Raw genomic sequence first — 17,997 nt, forward strand, 5'->3', positions numbered from 1 at the left:
GGTATAAAAGAGTTTAAATTTGAAAAATGATTAAAAAAGCTCTAATAAATGCATACTTTATTTTATATAAATCAAAATTGCTTTTGCTTTTGATTATTATTTAAAAATTAAGATGGTGCGTCGGTTGATGTCGATTTAACTAATGGCGAAGAAAACAAATTAAAGGATGCTCTGTGTCGTTTTAGTGTGGTTGGGTATATAGTGGTTTAAATTTGGAAAGACTAAAAGCTGGAGTATTAGTCAGATAAGGAGTATTATTAAAACGTAATTAGGAATCTGTAGACCTAAAACGGCAAGATGTTTTCTATCGGGCGTTGAAAACGGTGTAACATGTCGTCAGAAAGACTGAAAAGAGTCTTTTTATCAAAATAAAAGAGAAAGGAGAATATTTTTTGGAAGAAAGCTGAAACAGAACAAAGACCACATGCATTTTCCAACTTTGTTCGAAGATACTCACCAGCTCCGGTATTTAATTTTCAATTTCAAGTATTTATTTGATTTTTATAAATGATACTTAAATCTATAAAGATATATTTACATTTATAAGATAATAAATATATGGATTTAAATGAAAAGTAAAAACAAAAATAAGTTTATTGATAAGATATACAATTATATAAACTAAAGTAAACAATGACAATATTAATAGTCTAAATAATAAAGCCTTGAGGTTTTACTATTCAAAACCTTAAACTTTAAGGGTTTAAGAATTGGGTTGGAGCACAAAAAACTTTAAATTTGGGGAACATGCTTTGAGCTATTGTGATTAATCTTTTTCGTTTTGGGTATTATTGCCTCTTTTTTTTTTGGTTGAGAAGTTATTTAAGTTGTTAACATAATAGATTTGGTAATATACATTTTGTCAGAAAGCTTTTTTGTTGACATATGGTAATAAGTATAGGTGAGCACACGTAATCCCCTTAATTAATTGTACCATAATGGGTTTTAAAAGTATACTATATATAAGGGGGTAAAGAATTGTCATGGTTAATTATCGGGGGTGAAAAGAAAAGAAAAAAAAAAGCGAAGCTAAAGACAAAAGGTGCTTTGTTGCAAAGGTAAATTATTTGTGAAATCTCTCTATGCTTCTTCCTCCTAAGTCCTAACATAAACATCCTCCTCGTCTAAAAATATCAGGTTCTCTCAAGCGATGATTAAAGCAGCAGGAGGATGTTGTGATCGTCTCCACATACTTGGTGTCGGTGACCATCTTTGTGTTTATAATTTCTTCCTTTCTTTGGCGCCGTCTCAACAAACAGATTCAAGATTGGGAACTTAACAAATTCAAAGTCGATGATCACAAAGCTTTCCTATGTTTGTTCTTCTACGTCTTTGGCGCAACAACACATACACATAACGGCACTTGCGCTCAGCACGAAACTGAACTGTTCGACGTTTGTGTTTAGGGTTCTGACCAAAAGTTGCTGGGACATCGTGTCTTATGCGGTGCTCTTCAAGATTATACGTGGTATCTTACGATCCAAACCTTTGGAATCGACCTGCATGAATTCAATCAATTCTCAGTTAAACGATTCTTAGTTAGCTAGGGTTCATGCTTGGATTCATTCATTTCTAATAAAACGTGGTTTTTATTGATATACTCCAGTTTTGCCTCTATAGTAGATCTCCCTTGCTTCACATTATATTCCCATTTGTTTTTACCACAAATACCAACAAAAAAAAAAAGAAAGAACGACACAATTCATGTATATTTGCTGTAAAAATTATACAAGAATGTCGAAACGAGAGAAGTGGCTTATTTAAAAGATCTTGAGCATCAGTATAGCCAAATTAATGTCGAAAAAAAAGCCAAATTAACTTAATGTACCGATAACAGCAAATGATCTACTAGAGTAATCATATTAACAAGCAACATGTTCCATTCTGTAGCTTTCTTTGATTGGATATTAGAAAATTGAACGAAGAAAAAAAAAAATGAATGAAAGATTGATTCGCAAAGCGCCATAGCTTCCTCTATTTCATTCAAGTCACTGGGGCTTTGTTCTCCAACGGGGTGTGAAGGAGGCATTGCCGGAGAATATGAACTCTCTATCTGTGCATTTACAGAACAGAACATTATAGGAAAGGCATATCAATTTTATCTGCAAATTACAGGCTTCTTAGGTTACTACAAAACTAATAGGATTTGTATGTTGCAGCTAATAAAGCATCATAAGGTAGTGTGAGGTCGGTATATGCACTTGCTAAAGAAAATAGAACCAACATCTCTCCGGACATATCTTGCCATTGCCTGAAACACGCAAGCAGTGTCTCAAAACAGTTTGGTACACAAGGCCTAAATTGGTATGTGTGTGTATTTGTGAGAGAGATAGAGGGTCTGTTCTTTTCTTTCCCGCTGCGTTAGCGTCTGCGTTAGAGTAAAATGGCAGCAAAACGGTTACGACGAAGAGTAAAAGGGCAGCAACACGGTTACGAAGAAGATAAAATTGCCGCCGAAGATGATCGCAGGTGTTGATGAAGATGATCGCAACAACTCTCATACGACGCTGGAATTTGAGGCGTCATTTTTAGGTGATGCGGTCACTGTTGCGACACCACCTGCGACATCTCCTTTTTCTAGCAGCAGCTCCGCCATCGTCGTTTTACTTTGTTACGTATTACGGTCATCACCGTTTTAATTTGACGCTGACGCAGATGCTGCGGGAAAGGAAAGAACAGACCCAGAGAGGGGAAAATCATGCCCTTGCTGCTTTTAAACCTGTCATCAGGCTAATATACCTTTTGTCAGAAAGATATTTTTGTTGATATATGGTAATAAGTATAGGTGAGCACACGTAATCCCCTTAATTAATTGTACCATAATGGGTTTTGAAAGTATATATAAGGGGGTAAAGAATTGTCATGGTTATCGGGAGTGAAAAGAAAAAAAAGCGAAGAAAAGACAGAAGGTGCTTTGTTGCAAAGGTAAATTATTTGTGATATTATTTGTGAAAGCTCTCTATGCTTCTTCCTCCTAACATGAATATCCTCCTTGTCTAAAAATATCAGGTTCTCTCTCAAGCGATGATTGAGTCTTTGGTTAAACTCTTAAAGCAGCAGGAGGATGCTCTTGATCTTATGATCGCCTCCCCATTCTTCGTGACCTTCATTGTGTTTATAGTTTCGTCCTTCCCTTACAGGAAACGTATTCGAGATTGGCAACTTAGTGAATTCAATGCCGCTGCGTCAGATCACAAAACCCTCCTCTTTTTGTTCTTCTTCCTGTGTGGCGCAACAACACATAACGATACTTGTGCTCTGTCCCAAACCGAACCGGTCCTTGTTGTGTTGATGTTTTTAACAAAAAGTTGCTTGTGCATCGTCTCTTATATGCTGCTGTTCAAGATTTGTGTTATTTTACATTCCAAACCCCGATCTTGTAGCTAGGGCCCATGCTTTCATGCTTGATCTTCTATTTAATTAGTAAGTATTTGTACTTTCTTTCTTTTTTTTTTTCTTTCTCCATCCATTCTTCTTTAATTATATTCAGTTTGATTATCCTTTTTACCATTGATAAAGTCGTCCCTTAGATTATGTTTTCTTAGCAAATTAAATACTACGATCTTATTATATATAGAAGACACATACAGGAGAACAAAAACTATAATCTGTCGTCGTTTTGATGGCAAAACAAAACAAAATCCGTAGCATTGAAAAGTACATATATTATAAATTAAAAAAAACTAAGACGACTTAAATTTTATTCATATTCATTCGCATTGAATCATGAAACATTTATAGTTATACCGGTTTGCATTAGCTTTTTCTGAGGGATAGGTTTGGGGGGGGGGATATGTTTTAGTTTGATTTATGCAATGAATTTCGAATTTCCATAAACTAAAAAGGAAGATGGATAAGACATTGATGGATATGAAGGAGGTGGAGAGTGACCATAACTGTTTTATTTTTTCTTCGAAAAGGGCACTTTTTTGTATTATCTTTTTGTTCTAATGTTTGGATTAATATTCCAATATGTTGTATAGCTAGACTTTGAGGGCCATATATATATATATTTGTATATTATGCTCTTAATGCTTCCGAGTTGCGACGCTTGTTCTCTAGTTAGGTGAACGGTTAATCTATTTTGGAAGTTAAAAGACTAAATGTATATCATATATGACCGCTGAAAATATGGAAAAATGTTATACAATATGCATTCTTTATTTATCATTAATTAATGGCTCGTTTTAGTGATTTCTTTTTTTGTTAAAAAAAATCAATGTTTTAATGATTTCTCTGAACTGGTTTACGTGATCTATTGTAATAATTTTAATCAAATGTTGAAAGGAATCAATTGTAACCATAGTTGACTGAAAAATCATACATTTATTAGATTATTTTCGTCTTTAATTATGGTGTGTCCCTTTCCTGTCCCGACCAGCCATGAGTAGTGGACTGCTGTCTTTTCTAATATACAATTGTCTATGACTCCCCCAACTCTTTGCGTTGAATGTTGGTCCTCTTCTATATTAACCGATTTTAGCGGGCTTCTCATAAGGGTATCATTTTTGGGCCTATGACCCATTTTTAAGCACATTTTAAATAGTAGAACACTAGAACTAGAACCTCACGTCATCTTCCCAACGTCCTTTAACTGTTTACAAATGACGATAACTAAAGAAGGAATACTTTAATAGAATGTTACAATGGAGTGCGTAAAACAAAAGTCACAATTAACAAAACGTGTCTTTGACGTACGACTTTCCTTCCCACGTCAGACTTAATAATATTTTATAACATTCGTTCGCACGTGAAAATTATGTTGCTCGGATTAGTCATCTTTTTTTTAATGGGAAATTATTAAATGTTTGATTCCGGGGAGCTTATGCTTTATTCCTTAATGAAAAAGAAATCTTATGTTTTCTTTTACCTATATTCATTCCATTCCATTTTATCAAAAAAAAAAAATATTCATTCCATTCCATACCTGGGAAGACTCGTCGTTGTTTTAACGAATCTAGTTATTTCTACCATTTTATTGACTTCCACAGTTCTAATAGATATATTAGCTTTTTTTTCAAATCAAGTTTGACTATTCAAAAAGTTCTCTTGACATCGATAAACCAATAGTTAAAGATGATCGAGTGAAAAAAAAAAAACTATTCTCTCCATTTAAAAAAAAATATTCTCTCCATTTTAAAGAAAACATAATAATTCAGAATTTAATCTAATTAAATCGGAAAAGAGACAAGTACGTTGAATACAAATATAAAGCTTCTAGGCTAAAGCATAGAACCGATTGGCTCAATAACAACAAAATTTGTATCAAGTAAAAATCAAGTTGAATAATAAGTTTACATATTGCCCCCGGTCATCAATTACCACCCACTCCCACTGTTGGATTAGATAAAAACACGTTTAATCGTAAACTTTGTTTTTCCTATGCTCTGTTTATCATTCATACCAAGCCATACTAAACTTCATCTTTATATAGCTTACACCATATTGCTCTTCAGTTAAATATTAATGCTCCATTATATATATATATTTTTGAAAATATATACAAAAAAGAAATCTCTCCAGTCTTTTTGTTGTTAAACCCATATATCCAAATCAATTATCTACAATATCGACGTATTATCAATTTCTAATTTTATTATAATTTCGGACACTTAATATCCATGAACAATTTAACAAAAAGAATAAAAATCCATGAAGAAGATAGTTTTCAAAATGATTATATAGAAACAAGAAAAGAAAGGACAAAAGTACTGGGAAAAAAAAAAAGACCAAAAGTCCAAATAACTAGTAGTTTTTGTCGCGTTTCGTTTTAAATAACGAGGGAAAAAGAAACGAAGCTTCAGAGAGGATAACACTATCCTTAAGGTACGACGTCGTTTCAAACAGAGAAGAACCTTCCAAGGACCTTCTCATTCCATCATAGTCCATACCTTTATAATCTCCTCCGCAGTGTCTACTCTTTTAAACCGAAGCTTCACACTCTCTAAATCCACTCTCGAAACACTCTCTCCCATTCAGAAGCATTCCAAAATCCATTAATTATATAAATATCAATGTCGGGTTTTGATTACAGCGACTCAACAAGCTCAGCTGATTCCGTCAATAACGGCGTTAACTTACCGGTTTTTTACCGGAACCCGAGTTTCAGCAACGTCATCCTAAACGATAACTGGAGCGATTTGCCGTTAAGCGTGGACGACTCACAAGACATGGCCATTTACAACACTCTCCGCGACGCCGTTAACTCCGGCTGGACACCCACCGTTCCTCCACTTTCCTCTCCGGTGACCGCGGCGGAAGAGAAGCCGGAGACGGCGATGGTAGCGGAGGCGAGTGGATCGCACGCGCCGAGGCAAAAGGGGATGATGCAGTACAGAGGAGTGAGGAGGAGGCCGTGGGGGAAATTCGCGGCGGAGATTAGGGATCCGAAGAAGAACGGAGCTAGGGTTTGGCTCGGGACTTACGAGACGCCGGAGGACGCGGCGGTGGCTTACGACAGAGCTGCGTTTCAGCTAAGGGGATCCAAGGCTAAGCTTAATTTCCCACATTTGATTGGCTCTTGTAAGTATGAGCCGGTTAGGATCAGGCCTCGCCGTCGCTCGCCGGAGCCGTCTGTCTCCGATTACTCATCGCCGGAGCAGAAGAGGATTGGCCACGTGGGAGACGGGTTCGATTTGGATTTCACGATGAACTCCGAATCCGATGGAGGTTTATTGACGGATCAATCGGCATGTTCGTTTTCTGATAGTCGTGAATGATGAATTAAGCGATGTTTTGATCATAATGTAATGTCTTTGGAAAATCAATGTGGGCGTTTTTTTTTTTTTGGTTATTCTGAATTCGATTTATATACTCTAACAAGTTGAATGAAAACTTCTCTATTTGTAACGAACGGCTAGTATTTTTCCATTTTTGGTAACTTTTCGGCATTTGTTGTACCTATGAACATTTTAGGAAGTTGGATTAGGATCCTATTTTTGAAGACATTTCTTTCGTGGAGATTGTCATATATTTATATATCCGGCATGCCATTCCGTCAAATTGTTAAATCATGTTTGTCGGTTGATCGAAAATTATAAAATTAGATGGTACTTATAATATAAATTCATTTTTAGCTGTTTTTCTAATTTATGTATTTGCAATTACAATGTCGAACGAATATAATAACAATTACTAATAAATTAACATAATTTATAGCATGTGCGTTTCTCGGCATACTATTTTTAATGATTAGAATGATCCAAGAATGATCCAAATTTAAGCTTCTGTTAGCAATCTATTATATAATGGGAGAGTTTTCTCTCCATTTAGGGTGTCCACATCAGCATAAGAAGAAAATTACAATTAATGACTCAATTAATTCATACACTTTAAAATATTTTTATTTTCATTTCAAAATAAAACAAAAACACTAATACTAAAGTTAATGCCTTCATTAATTCATGCATTGTTTATAATTATTAATTTTTATCAAAAAGAAGCAGAGAAAAAGATGGAAAAAATAATAAGAATAAATAGTTAAAGAAAAAGATGAAGATGAAAATGAACTCAAAACGATGAAAAAGAATAAGAAAAAAAAAAGAAGAAAAAATCAAAATATAAAAAAAAAAAAAACATGTAGATGAAGATGAAATAGAAGATGAAAAATACATACCCGAGATAAGTAAAAATAAGAAAAAACAAAATTAGAAAAAAAGATGAAGAAAAAAAAAAAGAAGTTGAAGAAGATGAAAATGAAGAAAAAAAGGATAAAGAAAAAGAAGAAGAAGAACTCAACTGATGAAAAAGAATTTAAGAAAATACGAAGATAAAAATGTTAAAGATGAGAAAAAAAGACCGAAAATGAAAATAATATACTATTTTAATATGATGATGGAGAAAAAGTCTAATAAAATTAAGAAAATAAGAAAAAGAATATGATGAATTAGCTATTTAAAAACAAAATATGATGAAAGTCTATACCCACAAAATTTAATATTAATATATATTTAAAATATGCATTTAATACATGTACATTTATATTCATATTTAGTACAAATAAATAAAATAAAAGAAATTTTAGTATAAAGATGCAGAAAAAAACAATAAATTAAAATAACAAATTATGAGAATATGAAAATATGAAGATGGAGAGAGAAAAAATTGTTGTTATATAGAAACACTATTAAAAATAACTAATAGAATATAGGTATTGTTAACACAATGCAAATCATAAAAATTATTTATTAAACAAAAAAAAAAGAAATTTATCAAACAAACTCTTTTTAAGAAATAGCATATAAAAACATGAACATACGTTCAAATCCGCGCGAAGCGCGGACTCAACCCTAGTATAATAAATATTGTAGATCTTATGCAACATCAGCAATGCAACATCAGCAGCCAATGTCCTTAGATTTTATTTTATTTTTCCTTTATGACAAGTCAATGTCCTCCTTAGATTTACAAACTGAGTAAAAAATTGGTAATGCTCCTTATTAGATTGAGAAAAATGATTTAATTTCCTAAAACATTGGATATACTGTATTAGGTAGAAAAGTTTTGATAAACTCTAATATTTATAAAAAAATACTTCTTCTGTTTCATAATACTCCACTAAATTTGGTAATACTATAAATCTGTATTGGGAACAGTAATCAGTAGCGACTGGTGAAAATTTGATTTGATCCTGCGCTGCTCGAACGTTGGGCTCTAGTTTACGAGCAAGTGAGTTCTTTTTTCTTTTCCCGCACGTTGATCACGTTTCTCTTTGTAGTCTCTGTTATTTCTTCAAATTACTTGACTTGCCCACCAGCTGTTCGTCAAAATTCCCACACGAGTGTTTTCAAAGTCACCTCTTTTTTATCGATTAACTCACAGAAAACGTTTCTGCTTTCTTTTTTCTCAATATCGAAGTCAAAATCATGGACCGGTGGTCGCGCGTTTTGAAGATTCCGTTGGATGCTAGTTCTAGCAACTATTACAGAGTAGCAGCATCTCTTTGCCTTTCTTCTTCTTCTTCTTCCAAAATACTAGCTGTGAGTAAAGCTTTCTCTTTTATTCTGGTCCTAATTTTCAGACCCCAAAAACAACAACAAAATTGAAAGATGCTTCATTTTTGAAAATAGCAGGCGCCTTCTGCAAATGCGATATTCTTTCATGGGGACAGAGTTCGAGAGACAGGGAATCATGTGATTGAGAGACTCTATGATTTGCAGAAAGTAGCTGAGATCATAGTTTCTAAGTTCGGGGACTCTGTTAATGCTTGGATTGTTGAGGCGTCTCTGTATAACGGGCCGTTTGCGATCTTCAAGGACTTTGTTCCATCAGTGAATCGGTGGGGAGAACCAAAATCATATTCCTCTATTGGCTTCCCAGCTTCTTCATCAATCGTTTCCCTCTTATCCAATTGCCTTCATGAGGTATTTTCTCTGTTTGATACTAAGCTAGAACAAGTCAATTATGGTATTTTGATTTTACAATGTGAATGTATGAATGATCAAATCAGGCAGAGAGTCTCATTTTGAAGGAAGGTAAAGAAGTGAGTTTGATAAATCACTGTCCAAGAACAATTGTTCTCGGGTTTAGCAAAGGTGGAGTTGTGATTAACCAGCTCCTGAGTGAGATCAGTTCCTTGGATGATCATACAAACTTTGCTGAAACTTCATCTGCAATCCAAGAAAAACCTATGGTGAAAGAATCAACGAGCAAGCATGAAGCGATTCAGATCATCCCAGCCTCCAACGAAAGCTTCCTCAACAGCATCTCTCAAGTTCATTATATCGATGTAGGCCTCAACTCTTTCGGCGCCTACATCACTGATCACAACGTCGTGCAGAGAATCTCCCAACGCCTTGCACGAGGAGCAAGCCCGATACGCATCTTCCTTCATGGAACACCAAGGCAGTGGCGTGATGAACATCGTGGCTGGATTCTCAAGGAAAAAGATGAGCTGCTTCGGCTGCTCAAAGCCGAAGCTGAAAATTCCGGTGAGAAACTAAAGGTCCATGAAAGGTTCTATTTTGCTGATAGGCTTCCTGATCTACAAATGCACTTTGACATAATTGATGCTTTGGATGTCTCCTCAACATCATAATCTCACTTTGAAATTTTCCTTTTTTAAAAAAATAATACTTTATATTGATTCAAAGGTGACATTTTTGAATTTGTCTGCTAATCTTTGGATTCCTTTAAACTTAAATACTTTCCTGTCTATGTGTGGTCGATTAAGAGTTACAGAGCACTGAGCTCGTAGTTTGTATTAAGATGAAGAAGAAGATGATGCAACACGAGCGAGAAACTCAACCGTTATGGCTTCCATTTGAGAGAAAATGCTTTGACTTTCTCCAGCAAAGCCCTCGACTTGGCAGATTCTCTCTTCTTCAAATCCATGCTTTCATGCTTCGGCACGCCATAGATACCAATGTTCAAATCTTCACCAAATTCTTGGTCGTTTCCGCGTCGGCTGTTGGGATTACTCACGCACGTAAGTTGTTCGATCAAAGGCCTCAGAGAGAAGACAGTTTCCTCTGTAACTCCATGATCAAGGCCTATCTCGATACTCGTCAGTATCCTGATTCGTTTGCCCTTTACAGAGATCTTAGAAAGGAGACGTGTTTTGCTCCTGACAATTTCACCTTCACGACGTTGACCAAGTCCTGTACTTTGAGTATGTGTGTTTACCAAGGTTTACAGTTGCATGGCCAGATTTGGAGATCTGGGTTTTGTGCAGATATGTATGTTTCGACCGGAGTTGTTGATATGTACGCCAAGTTCGGGAAGATGGGATGTGCGAGGAATGTTTTCGATGAAATGCCTCAGAGAAGTGAGGTTTCTTGGACGGCTCTAATCTGTGGGTATGCTAGGTGTGGGGAGCTACAGGTAGCGAGTAAGCTCTTTGACGAGATGCCTCAAGTTAAGGACGTTGTGATATGTAACGCAATGATGGATGGTTATGTTAAATCTGGTGACATGACCTCTGCGAGAAGATTGTTTGATGAGATGACAGATAAAACTGTCATCACTTGGACCACTATGATTCGTGGTTACTGCAACAACAGAGACATCGAATCCGCTAGGGAACTGTTTGATGCTATGCCACAAAGGAACCTAGTTTCTTGGAATACAATGATAGGAGGATACTGTCAGAATAAACAACCCCAAGAAGCTATAAGGCTGTTTCAGGAAATGCAGGCAACCACCTCGCTAGAGCCAGACGATGTGACTGTTGTGAGTGTGCTACCAGCTATTTCTGACACAGGTGCTCTCAGTCTGGGTGAATGGTGTCACCATTTTGTGCAGAGGAAAAAGCTCGATAAGATGGTGAAAGTTTGTACAGCAATTCTTGATATGTACTCGAAGTGCGGGGAGATAGAGAAGGCGAGAAAAATCTTTGATGAGATGCCAGAGAAAGAAGTAGCGTCTTGGAATGCGATGATACATGGGTCCGCACTGAATGGGAACGCACGTGCAGCTTTGGATCTATTCTTGGCAATGCTAAAAGAGGTAAAGCCAGATGAGGTCACAATGCTCGCGGTTCTCTCAGCTTGTAACCATGGTGGATTAGTGGAGAAAGGAAGAAAATGGTTCCGCGTGATGGAAGAGTTTGGCCTGATTGCTAAGATTGAACACTATGGCTGTATGGTTGATCTACTAGGCAGGGCGGGACACCTAAAAGAAGCAGAGGATGTGATTACAAACATGCCTTTTGTGCCAAACGGTATAATTCTAAGCTCTTTCCTGTCTGCGTGTGGTCAATACAAGGATATAGAAAGAGCTGAGAGAATTCTGAACAAGGCAGTCGAGCTGGAGCCTCAGAATGATGGGAATTATGTTCTGCTGAGGAACTTGTATGCTGCAGATAAAAGATGGGACGATGTTGGGATGGTGAAACGAATGATGAAGAAGAACGAAGCCAAGAAAGAGGTCGGATGTAGCACCATTGAGATAAATTCTATTGTTTCGGAGTTTATATCAGGAGATACAACACATCCTCATCGGCGAAACATACATTTGGTTCTCGGGAAGGTGCTTATGCACATGAAAGACGAGGAAACCAACTGGTGAAAGCCAATCACAGTATTCGTTTTGGGACATCATATGCATGGGAGTGAGCAGCAGCATTCTTAAGAATGTTCCGACCAACGACTTAGAGAACCAAGAATGTTCAGACCAACGACTCAGAGAACCAAGAATGTTCAGACCAACGACTCAGAGAACCAAGAATGTTCAGACCAACGACTCAGAGAACCAAGGCACACAGATCATCAAATTGTATGACGATGTCTTTTGCGTTTCACATTACCCTTATAAAGAAAGTTTATTTAGCTTAAAGAATCTCTCGTTCTCTTGACCTAGGTATGTTTTGGATCTGCCTAAATCAGAGCTTGTAAAAGTGTTGTAGAATTGTTGCAAAATAAAATGTTACTATATTTATTAACGATGAAAGTCATATATATGTATATGAGATACAGAGGTAATTCTAAGTAAATGGGACTCTTTTCACTATCACTTTCTAAAAAAGAAAAAAACTTATATGGATGATTCTGCCTGGTGATGCTCGAGATTGCGAAGGATAATCTTGGCAAAGATCTTAGCTTCCCGAGGCATATTTGCAGCAGCAGCTGCAGAACGAAGGACTCTTGCTTCTCCACCATTCTGCATTAAGCTTGCATGATGCATTGCATGACGACCACCCGGTATTGTAAACTGAATGAGAGAAAATAAACAAAATTCATTGGTTATGTTTCTCAACTAACTTAAAAAGCCGCCACAAGGCCTTTCACGCATTTACATACCTGAAGAAGCGCAAACGCAGCACATGCTTTGAGTATCGAAGAAGGATTGCGTAACATAGTTACAAATCTTCCAATTTCAGCACCACTGCAAATAAAGCAATATGTTAGAAAAAAATTTCAAATATCAGTTTTACGATGAAACACAAGGCACCGAGATTAACCTGCATCTCAAGTGGCCAGCTTCTTGTATGCGAGCTCTCTCTGTCACTTGTGCCAACATAGTAGGAGTAGATGAAACAGCTGCAGCTACAAAGATTTGAGGATCCATGAAAGTTATAACAAAAGCTTCAACGTGTTTAAGAGCCATTCTTCTTGCTCCATCTAAGCTAATGCTTTTCGATGTGCTCTCTGATGAAGAAGTTCCTATCATCAGAGCGTATTCATCCATCCTTTTGCAGATTGAAGATTCAGGTCGAAACATATCAAAAACCATAAAGAGTCAGATTGAATATAGGATGTTCATTAAGCCGAGTTATATACATATATATACCTTCCATCAAACATGTATGCTAAAGCCAATGCAGCCATGAATCGAGCCATTTTTGAGACGGAAGACAAACACAAGTGAACAAGAGTTGGAACTCCTCCTTCCTCCACAATGCGAAGTGCGTTACCAGGGTTAAAAGCAAGATTCCATAGCGCTCCTGCTGCGGTTTCATGTACATCCTGAAAAAAAAAAAACAAAAAAACCAATGCATTGAGGAAAATTTGATCAGATAGCCCAAAAGGCTAAGCTCTCTAAGCCAGAAGACTTGAGGACAAAAATGTTTACCTCGGCTTCAGACCGTGCAAGTGCAATTAGAGGTGGAACCCCACCTTCACGTCCAATCGCAATGCTGATGGAGATTCAAAAGAGCAATGGCAAGATTGTTATTAAGAAAACAAAAGTAACAATAAATTTATCTTGACCAAAAAAATGTATAGATTGATAAGAAACTCGTTTAAAATTTCCCTGATCTCAAACAGTTCATATGAGACATGTAAATTAGATTCAGATGTTTCTCACCTATTTGCTTCGGACACTGACAATCCCCAAAGAGCGCCAGCTGCTCTTTCTTGAAGACCTGTGGATGCATTTGAACAAGACTGTGCGAGCGTCACCTAAATATCAACAAAAATGATTAGTCCCCTAAAAAATCCTCCAGATTAGACATGTAATCATATTAAATACACTGGAATCATACCAAAGCTTCAACACCACCAGCTGCAGCGATAGATTCTCGATTCTTATCATCGAATGACAAGTTCCATAGAGCACCAGCAGCTTCTTGTCTAACACCTTCATGAGGCGCTTGTGTAAGTTGAAGAAGAGCTTCTAACGCACCTGCCTCTTGTCCAACAGCAGCATTATTATTGTTGCTATCACCATGAGCAGCCAAATTAGCTAAAGCACGAGCAGCCTGAAAAAAAAAGTTAATAACACAATTAGACCACAAACTCAACACAATAACAAAAATCAGTAGCATAGCACGGAATATTGATAAAGCAACACAATGAACTTACCTGTTCTTGCACTCCCTCGTACTTGCAATTGCGAGCTAGCATCACAAGGGCATGCACGCCTCCCGCTGTTGCGACTTCCATGCTGCATTTATCATCTGCTGCTAAGTTTGCTAATGCTCCTGCAGCTCGTTCCTAATCACACAAATCAGGTGAAATCATCCATAAAGAAAGAATGGAAATATCCAAAAAATGACACTTTTGACTATCATCACGCATCAAAAAGAATTATTTATCAAAACTAGGGGCACTTGTTCAGAAATGGATTTACATAAAATACTCTTGGATTTATCCGTTTGTATTAAAAAGGAAAAAATGTAGAGATATCTGGTCATAAAATATGAAATTTTGCTTGACTTGTTAGAGAAACATTTTGTGGTTTTCTCCAAACGGGTTATTTTGATTATATTTCTAGAAGGCAACAAAAAGGGTGAAGCTTTTAAGGTGGTGAAAGCGTACCAAGACTCCATCACAACCATTCGGCCATCTAAATATAAGATCGACTAATGCCTTTACTCCTCCAGCCTGAGCAATAGCATTCTTATAGAAAAACAAATCCAAAAAAAAAAAGTAAAGTAAGCTGAATAATCAAGAGCAATAACAAGAATTAAATAGATGATTAGAAGACTTACCTTATGCTCTTCTCCGACAGAGAGATTCCATAGTCCACCAGCAGCTTCCTCAGCCACAAGTCTGTTCATTGACTTTGCCAAACCAGCAAGAATTCGGATTCCTCCTTCTTCAGCAACAGACTTTGCAACATTAGCATTTACCGACAAATTTGCAATAGCCTATAAAAAAATCCGGAAAAACAATAACAAAGAGAACAATGTAAGTGTGTCCAGTCAAAAGGATCAGAATTTCAATATAGAAAATGAAGATTAGCAACCTTTGCAGCTTCTGATTGAAGCCCTTCTCGCCATGATTTCGCAAGTTCTAGAAGGAGACGGATCCCTCCGTCTTTCATAACTGCTTCAGCTCTTCCACAGTCTATACTAGCATTCTCATCATCGATCACTACAAAAGTTGCAAGACCAGTAGCTGATCTCTCTTGAACATCTTCCTGTGAGCTTTGCATCAAAGTAAGTAACAATGCAGCTCCTTGATTCAGCCAGAATTCATCCAATCCCTGTGGATTGCTCTCTGCAGTCCGTAGAAGCGTATGAGAAATAATCCATTCGATCCATCGCATAATGTCATCAAGGGCTTTATCCTTGGTTTTTATCATCAAGTCTCTCCAGTAGGAAAATATATCCTTTGGTTTTTTTGTATTATCGGCGAATATAGAAGCAACTCCATCAAAAACATTAGTAAACAAAGCAAGTAAGATTTTTCCTTTGAATCTATTGGAGCTGACGAAACTTTTATCCTCTTCGAGGACATGACAGTTTAAAGCACACAAAACTTTCAAGCTCTGCGACGATGTCAAGAACCTAGAAACTGCGGTGGGACCAATGTCGGTCCTCGAGACATCCAAACCGGTCAGTTTTGGAAGCTTATCCCATTTACTTGATGCAACTGACCATTTTATGTTCGATGTCCCAGCAACAGAGAGATATCGAACGGATACAACTTTTCCCAGTGCATCCTCGTCGATGTTTAAACAATCTAAAAAGCCGAGATCACTGAGCTGTGGACAATATTTGGCCAGAGCTTCAATGGCTTCGGAAGTAACATCTCTGATCCCGGAAAGGCGAAGCTTTTTAAGCTTTGGACAACAAAAGGCTACAGCTTTGATAGCATCACTAGTGATCTTCTCACAAAAGTCAGGTCCAAGTTGGAGACTCTCGAGTGCCTCGTGGCGCGCCACAATCATCGACAATGTAGCATCTGTAATCTTCCTGCAGTAGTCGCCGCTCACTTCACGCAGATTCCTTGCTCTGAGATGTATAATGGAATCAGCTGATTCAACGCCACGAAACCTTAAGCTATGGAGATGAATACACCTAGAAGCAAGAGAAGCTGCCATTGAAGCATCAAACTTGTGAGCGCGAAGATCCAATGAGGTCCACAAACAAGAAGAAGCAGCAAGACCTCTCCATGTCTTACAAGTCGATGCCAAGCTAGCTCGATCGCGATAATTCAAACAAGTAAACAACTGAAGCACTGTGTCATAAGGCAAACTAGTCCAATCAACAAAGTCGTGTATCTCAGGCGCTACTAAATCATCAACGTCGCTAGTCTCGGGAGAAGTTGGCAACGAATCAACCTTATCTTTCCCATTTTCCTCTAATTTTCTCCGTACCCTGCGGCTCATTATCTTGATCAGATATAATCTACTCTCTAAAAATCGAAACTTTGTGAAACTCTGATCACAGAGAATCAAACGAAGACACAGATCTTCGTAGCACAACAAAAAGACCCAAACCTTTCGCAGAGAAGTCGTCCCGATTTTGGCAATTAAGATACTTGGAAGACTATTCAAAGACCAGCTACTATTATCGAATCAACGACGCATTTTACACAATATGATCAGATAAAAAAAACGAATTCGAGAGCTCGACGCAAAAACCCTCAAATAGAAAAGATGATTAATTAGAGAAGAAACGAACAGGAACAAAATCCCTCAATGGATTTGCATTGACAATAAACTCACAATGGGAATTTCAAAGTGAAGGAAAAAGAGAGTGATGGTCGGAGAGAATTCAGGCAACCCGAAAACTGGCAGAACAAAAGAAACACAAAGCCGTCTCTCAAGTAATTCCGTTAAACTCTCTCTCTCTCTCTCGCTCCCGAAAATTCCTTATTTCGTGCGGCACGAAGAGAGAGAGAGAAAAGAAGGGGAATTGAGGAAGACAGACGAAGAAGAGGAGGAAATTGCTAAATTCCGGGCCAAGGCTTTGAGAGAGGGCTTCGTGTGATGAACATAACACAGCTCATAATATGAAATCACCTCCTTTCTTACATTTTGCTATATATATATAACTGTGTTATTTTGCATATTTTGAGTGTTTAAATTACAGTGTTATTGTTCGACCAAAAAAAAAAAATTACTGTGTTATTTTCATATTGTATATAAAAAATGTCGACAAACGCACCTCCTTTTTTTTTTATTATACGAAAGTATTTGTTGCCTAAAGTTACTATATTTGCTTGAAAAGGTTAAAAAATAAAAGTGTGTTTCTAAATACGTTGCTATTATGCGTTCGTGGTTCATGAACCAAAACGAATTAGGCAAAACAAGTTCGTAAAACCTCTTCTGATTCACCCAAAGTTGGCAACTCCTTTAGTTCTTAAACCATTCAAATCAGATCTCCAAGAATTTGTCATGCTTTATTATGGAATTTCATTGTCTTTATTTATACACTCAAAAAATTGTGCTGAAACTAAAAATATCCATCAACTTCTTTGTAGTTTAAAAAAATTAGTCGTGCCATCTTAAAGTTACTATATCTGTTTTTTTCTGGGTGTTACACTTTAGTAGTAATACCATATATCTTTCATCTGTTGTTACAACAACAAGAAAATGTTAGTAAGAAGCAAAAATTTGATGAAATTGGTTTCAGGGTAAATCGAATGTGCCAAAGAACGAAACGGAAGAAGCCTGTGCTTCAGATAGTTGTAGGTCCAACACCAGCACCAGAAGAAGCTTATACCGGAGGATCAGTTTGTCCTTTCCAACAGCGCAAAGGCTTGACCACCTTCAAGAGCGATTAGGGCAGAGTGATCCAAGCAAAGCCATTGATTGGCTACGAGAAGCAGCAACAAGCTAGGAATCGGAGAATCATCATCATCAAATGTATAGAACCGGTCTGTTCTG

General features: G+C 37.0%; 3 protein-coding genes across 3 annotated transcripts; 2 read left to right on the forward strand and 1 right to left on the reverse strand.

The window, feature by feature from the left end:
• The first annotated feature begins 5,946 nt into the window (after window positions 1-5,946).
• On the forward strand, window positions 5,947-6,769 carry LOC18015694 (ethylene-responsive transcription factor 13). Its single transcript, XM_006397602.2, has one exon. It carries the CDS (start codon window positions 6,015-6,017, stop codon window positions 6,717-6,719), a length of 705 nt encoding a protein of 234 aa, XP_006397665.1. The 5' UTR covers window positions 5,947-6,014; the 3' UTR covers window positions 6,720-6,769.
• A 1,785-nt stretch (window positions 6,770-8,554) lies between these two features.
• LOC18015695 (pentatricopeptide repeat-containing protein At2g44880) lies at window positions 8,555-12,182 on the forward strand. The gene is made up of 5 exons (XM_024154990.1): window positions 8,555-8,667; window positions 8,857-8,978; window positions 9,069-9,362; window positions 9,449-9,929; window positions 10,180-12,182. The coding sequence occupies exons 4-5, from the start codon at window positions 9,831-9,833 to the stop codon at window positions 12,004-12,006; spliced, it is 1,926 nt and encodes a 641-aa protein (XP_024010758.1). The 5' UTR covers window positions 8,555-8,667; window positions 8,857-8,978; window positions 9,069-9,362; window positions 9,449-9,830; the 3' UTR covers window positions 12,007-12,182.
• A 170-nt stretch (window positions 12,183-12,352) lies between these two features.
• LOC18015697 (protein ARABIDILLO 1) lies at window positions 12,353-17,068 on the reverse strand. The gene is made up of 11 exons (XM_006397605.2): window positions 15,127-17,068; window positions 14,870-15,028; window positions 14,697-14,777; window positions 14,241-14,372; window positions 13,922-14,137; window positions 13,744-13,838; window positions 13,510-13,573; window positions 13,228-13,403; window positions 12,899-13,126; window positions 12,738-12,822; window positions 12,353-12,648 (listed from the first exon to the last, which is right to left on the reverse strand). The coding sequence occupies exons 1-11, from the start codon at window positions 16,492-16,494 to the stop codon at window positions 12,472-12,474; spliced, it is 2,781 nt and encodes a 926-aa protein (XP_006397668.1). The 5' UTR covers window positions 16,495-17,068; the 3' UTR covers window positions 12,353-12,471.
• Window positions 17,069-17,997: the final 929 nt, after the last annotated feature.

The sequence above is a fragment of the Eutrema salsugineum genome, unplaced genomic scaffold (genome assembly GCF_000478725.1).
Source record: "Eutrema salsugineum unplaced genomic scaffold, Eutsalg1_0 scaffold_22, whole genome shotgun sequence".
Lineage (NCBI taxonomy): Eukaryota > Viridiplantae > Streptophyta > Magnoliopsida > Brassicales > Brassicaceae > Eutrema > Eutrema salsugineum.

Coding starts and splice junctions, on each gene's coding strand:
- LOC18015695 (XM_024154990.1), top strand. CDS start 9,831: ATGGAACACCAAGGCAGTGGCGTGATGAACATCGTGGCTGGATTCTCA. Junction 9,930..10,179: donor AGCCGAAGCTGAAAATTCCG/GTGAGAAACTAA, acceptor TAAGAGTTACAG/AGCACTGAGCTCGTAGTTTG.
- LOC18015694 (XM_006397602.2), top strand. CDS start 6,015: ATGTCGGGTTTTGATTACAGCGACTCAACAAGCTCAGCTGATTCCGTC.
- LOC18015697 (XM_006397605.2), bottom strand. CDS start 16,494: ATGAGCCGCAGGGTACGGAGAAAATTAGAGGAAAATGGGAAAGATAAG. Junction 14,138..14,240: donor ACGAGGGAGTGCAAGAACAG/GTAAGTTCATTG, acceptor TTTTTTTTTCAG/GCTGCTCGTGCTTTAGCTAA. Junction 12,823..12,898: donor GCTGGCCACTTGAGATGCAG/GTTAATCTCGGT, acceptor CTTTATTTGCAG/TGGTGCTGAAATTGGAAGAT.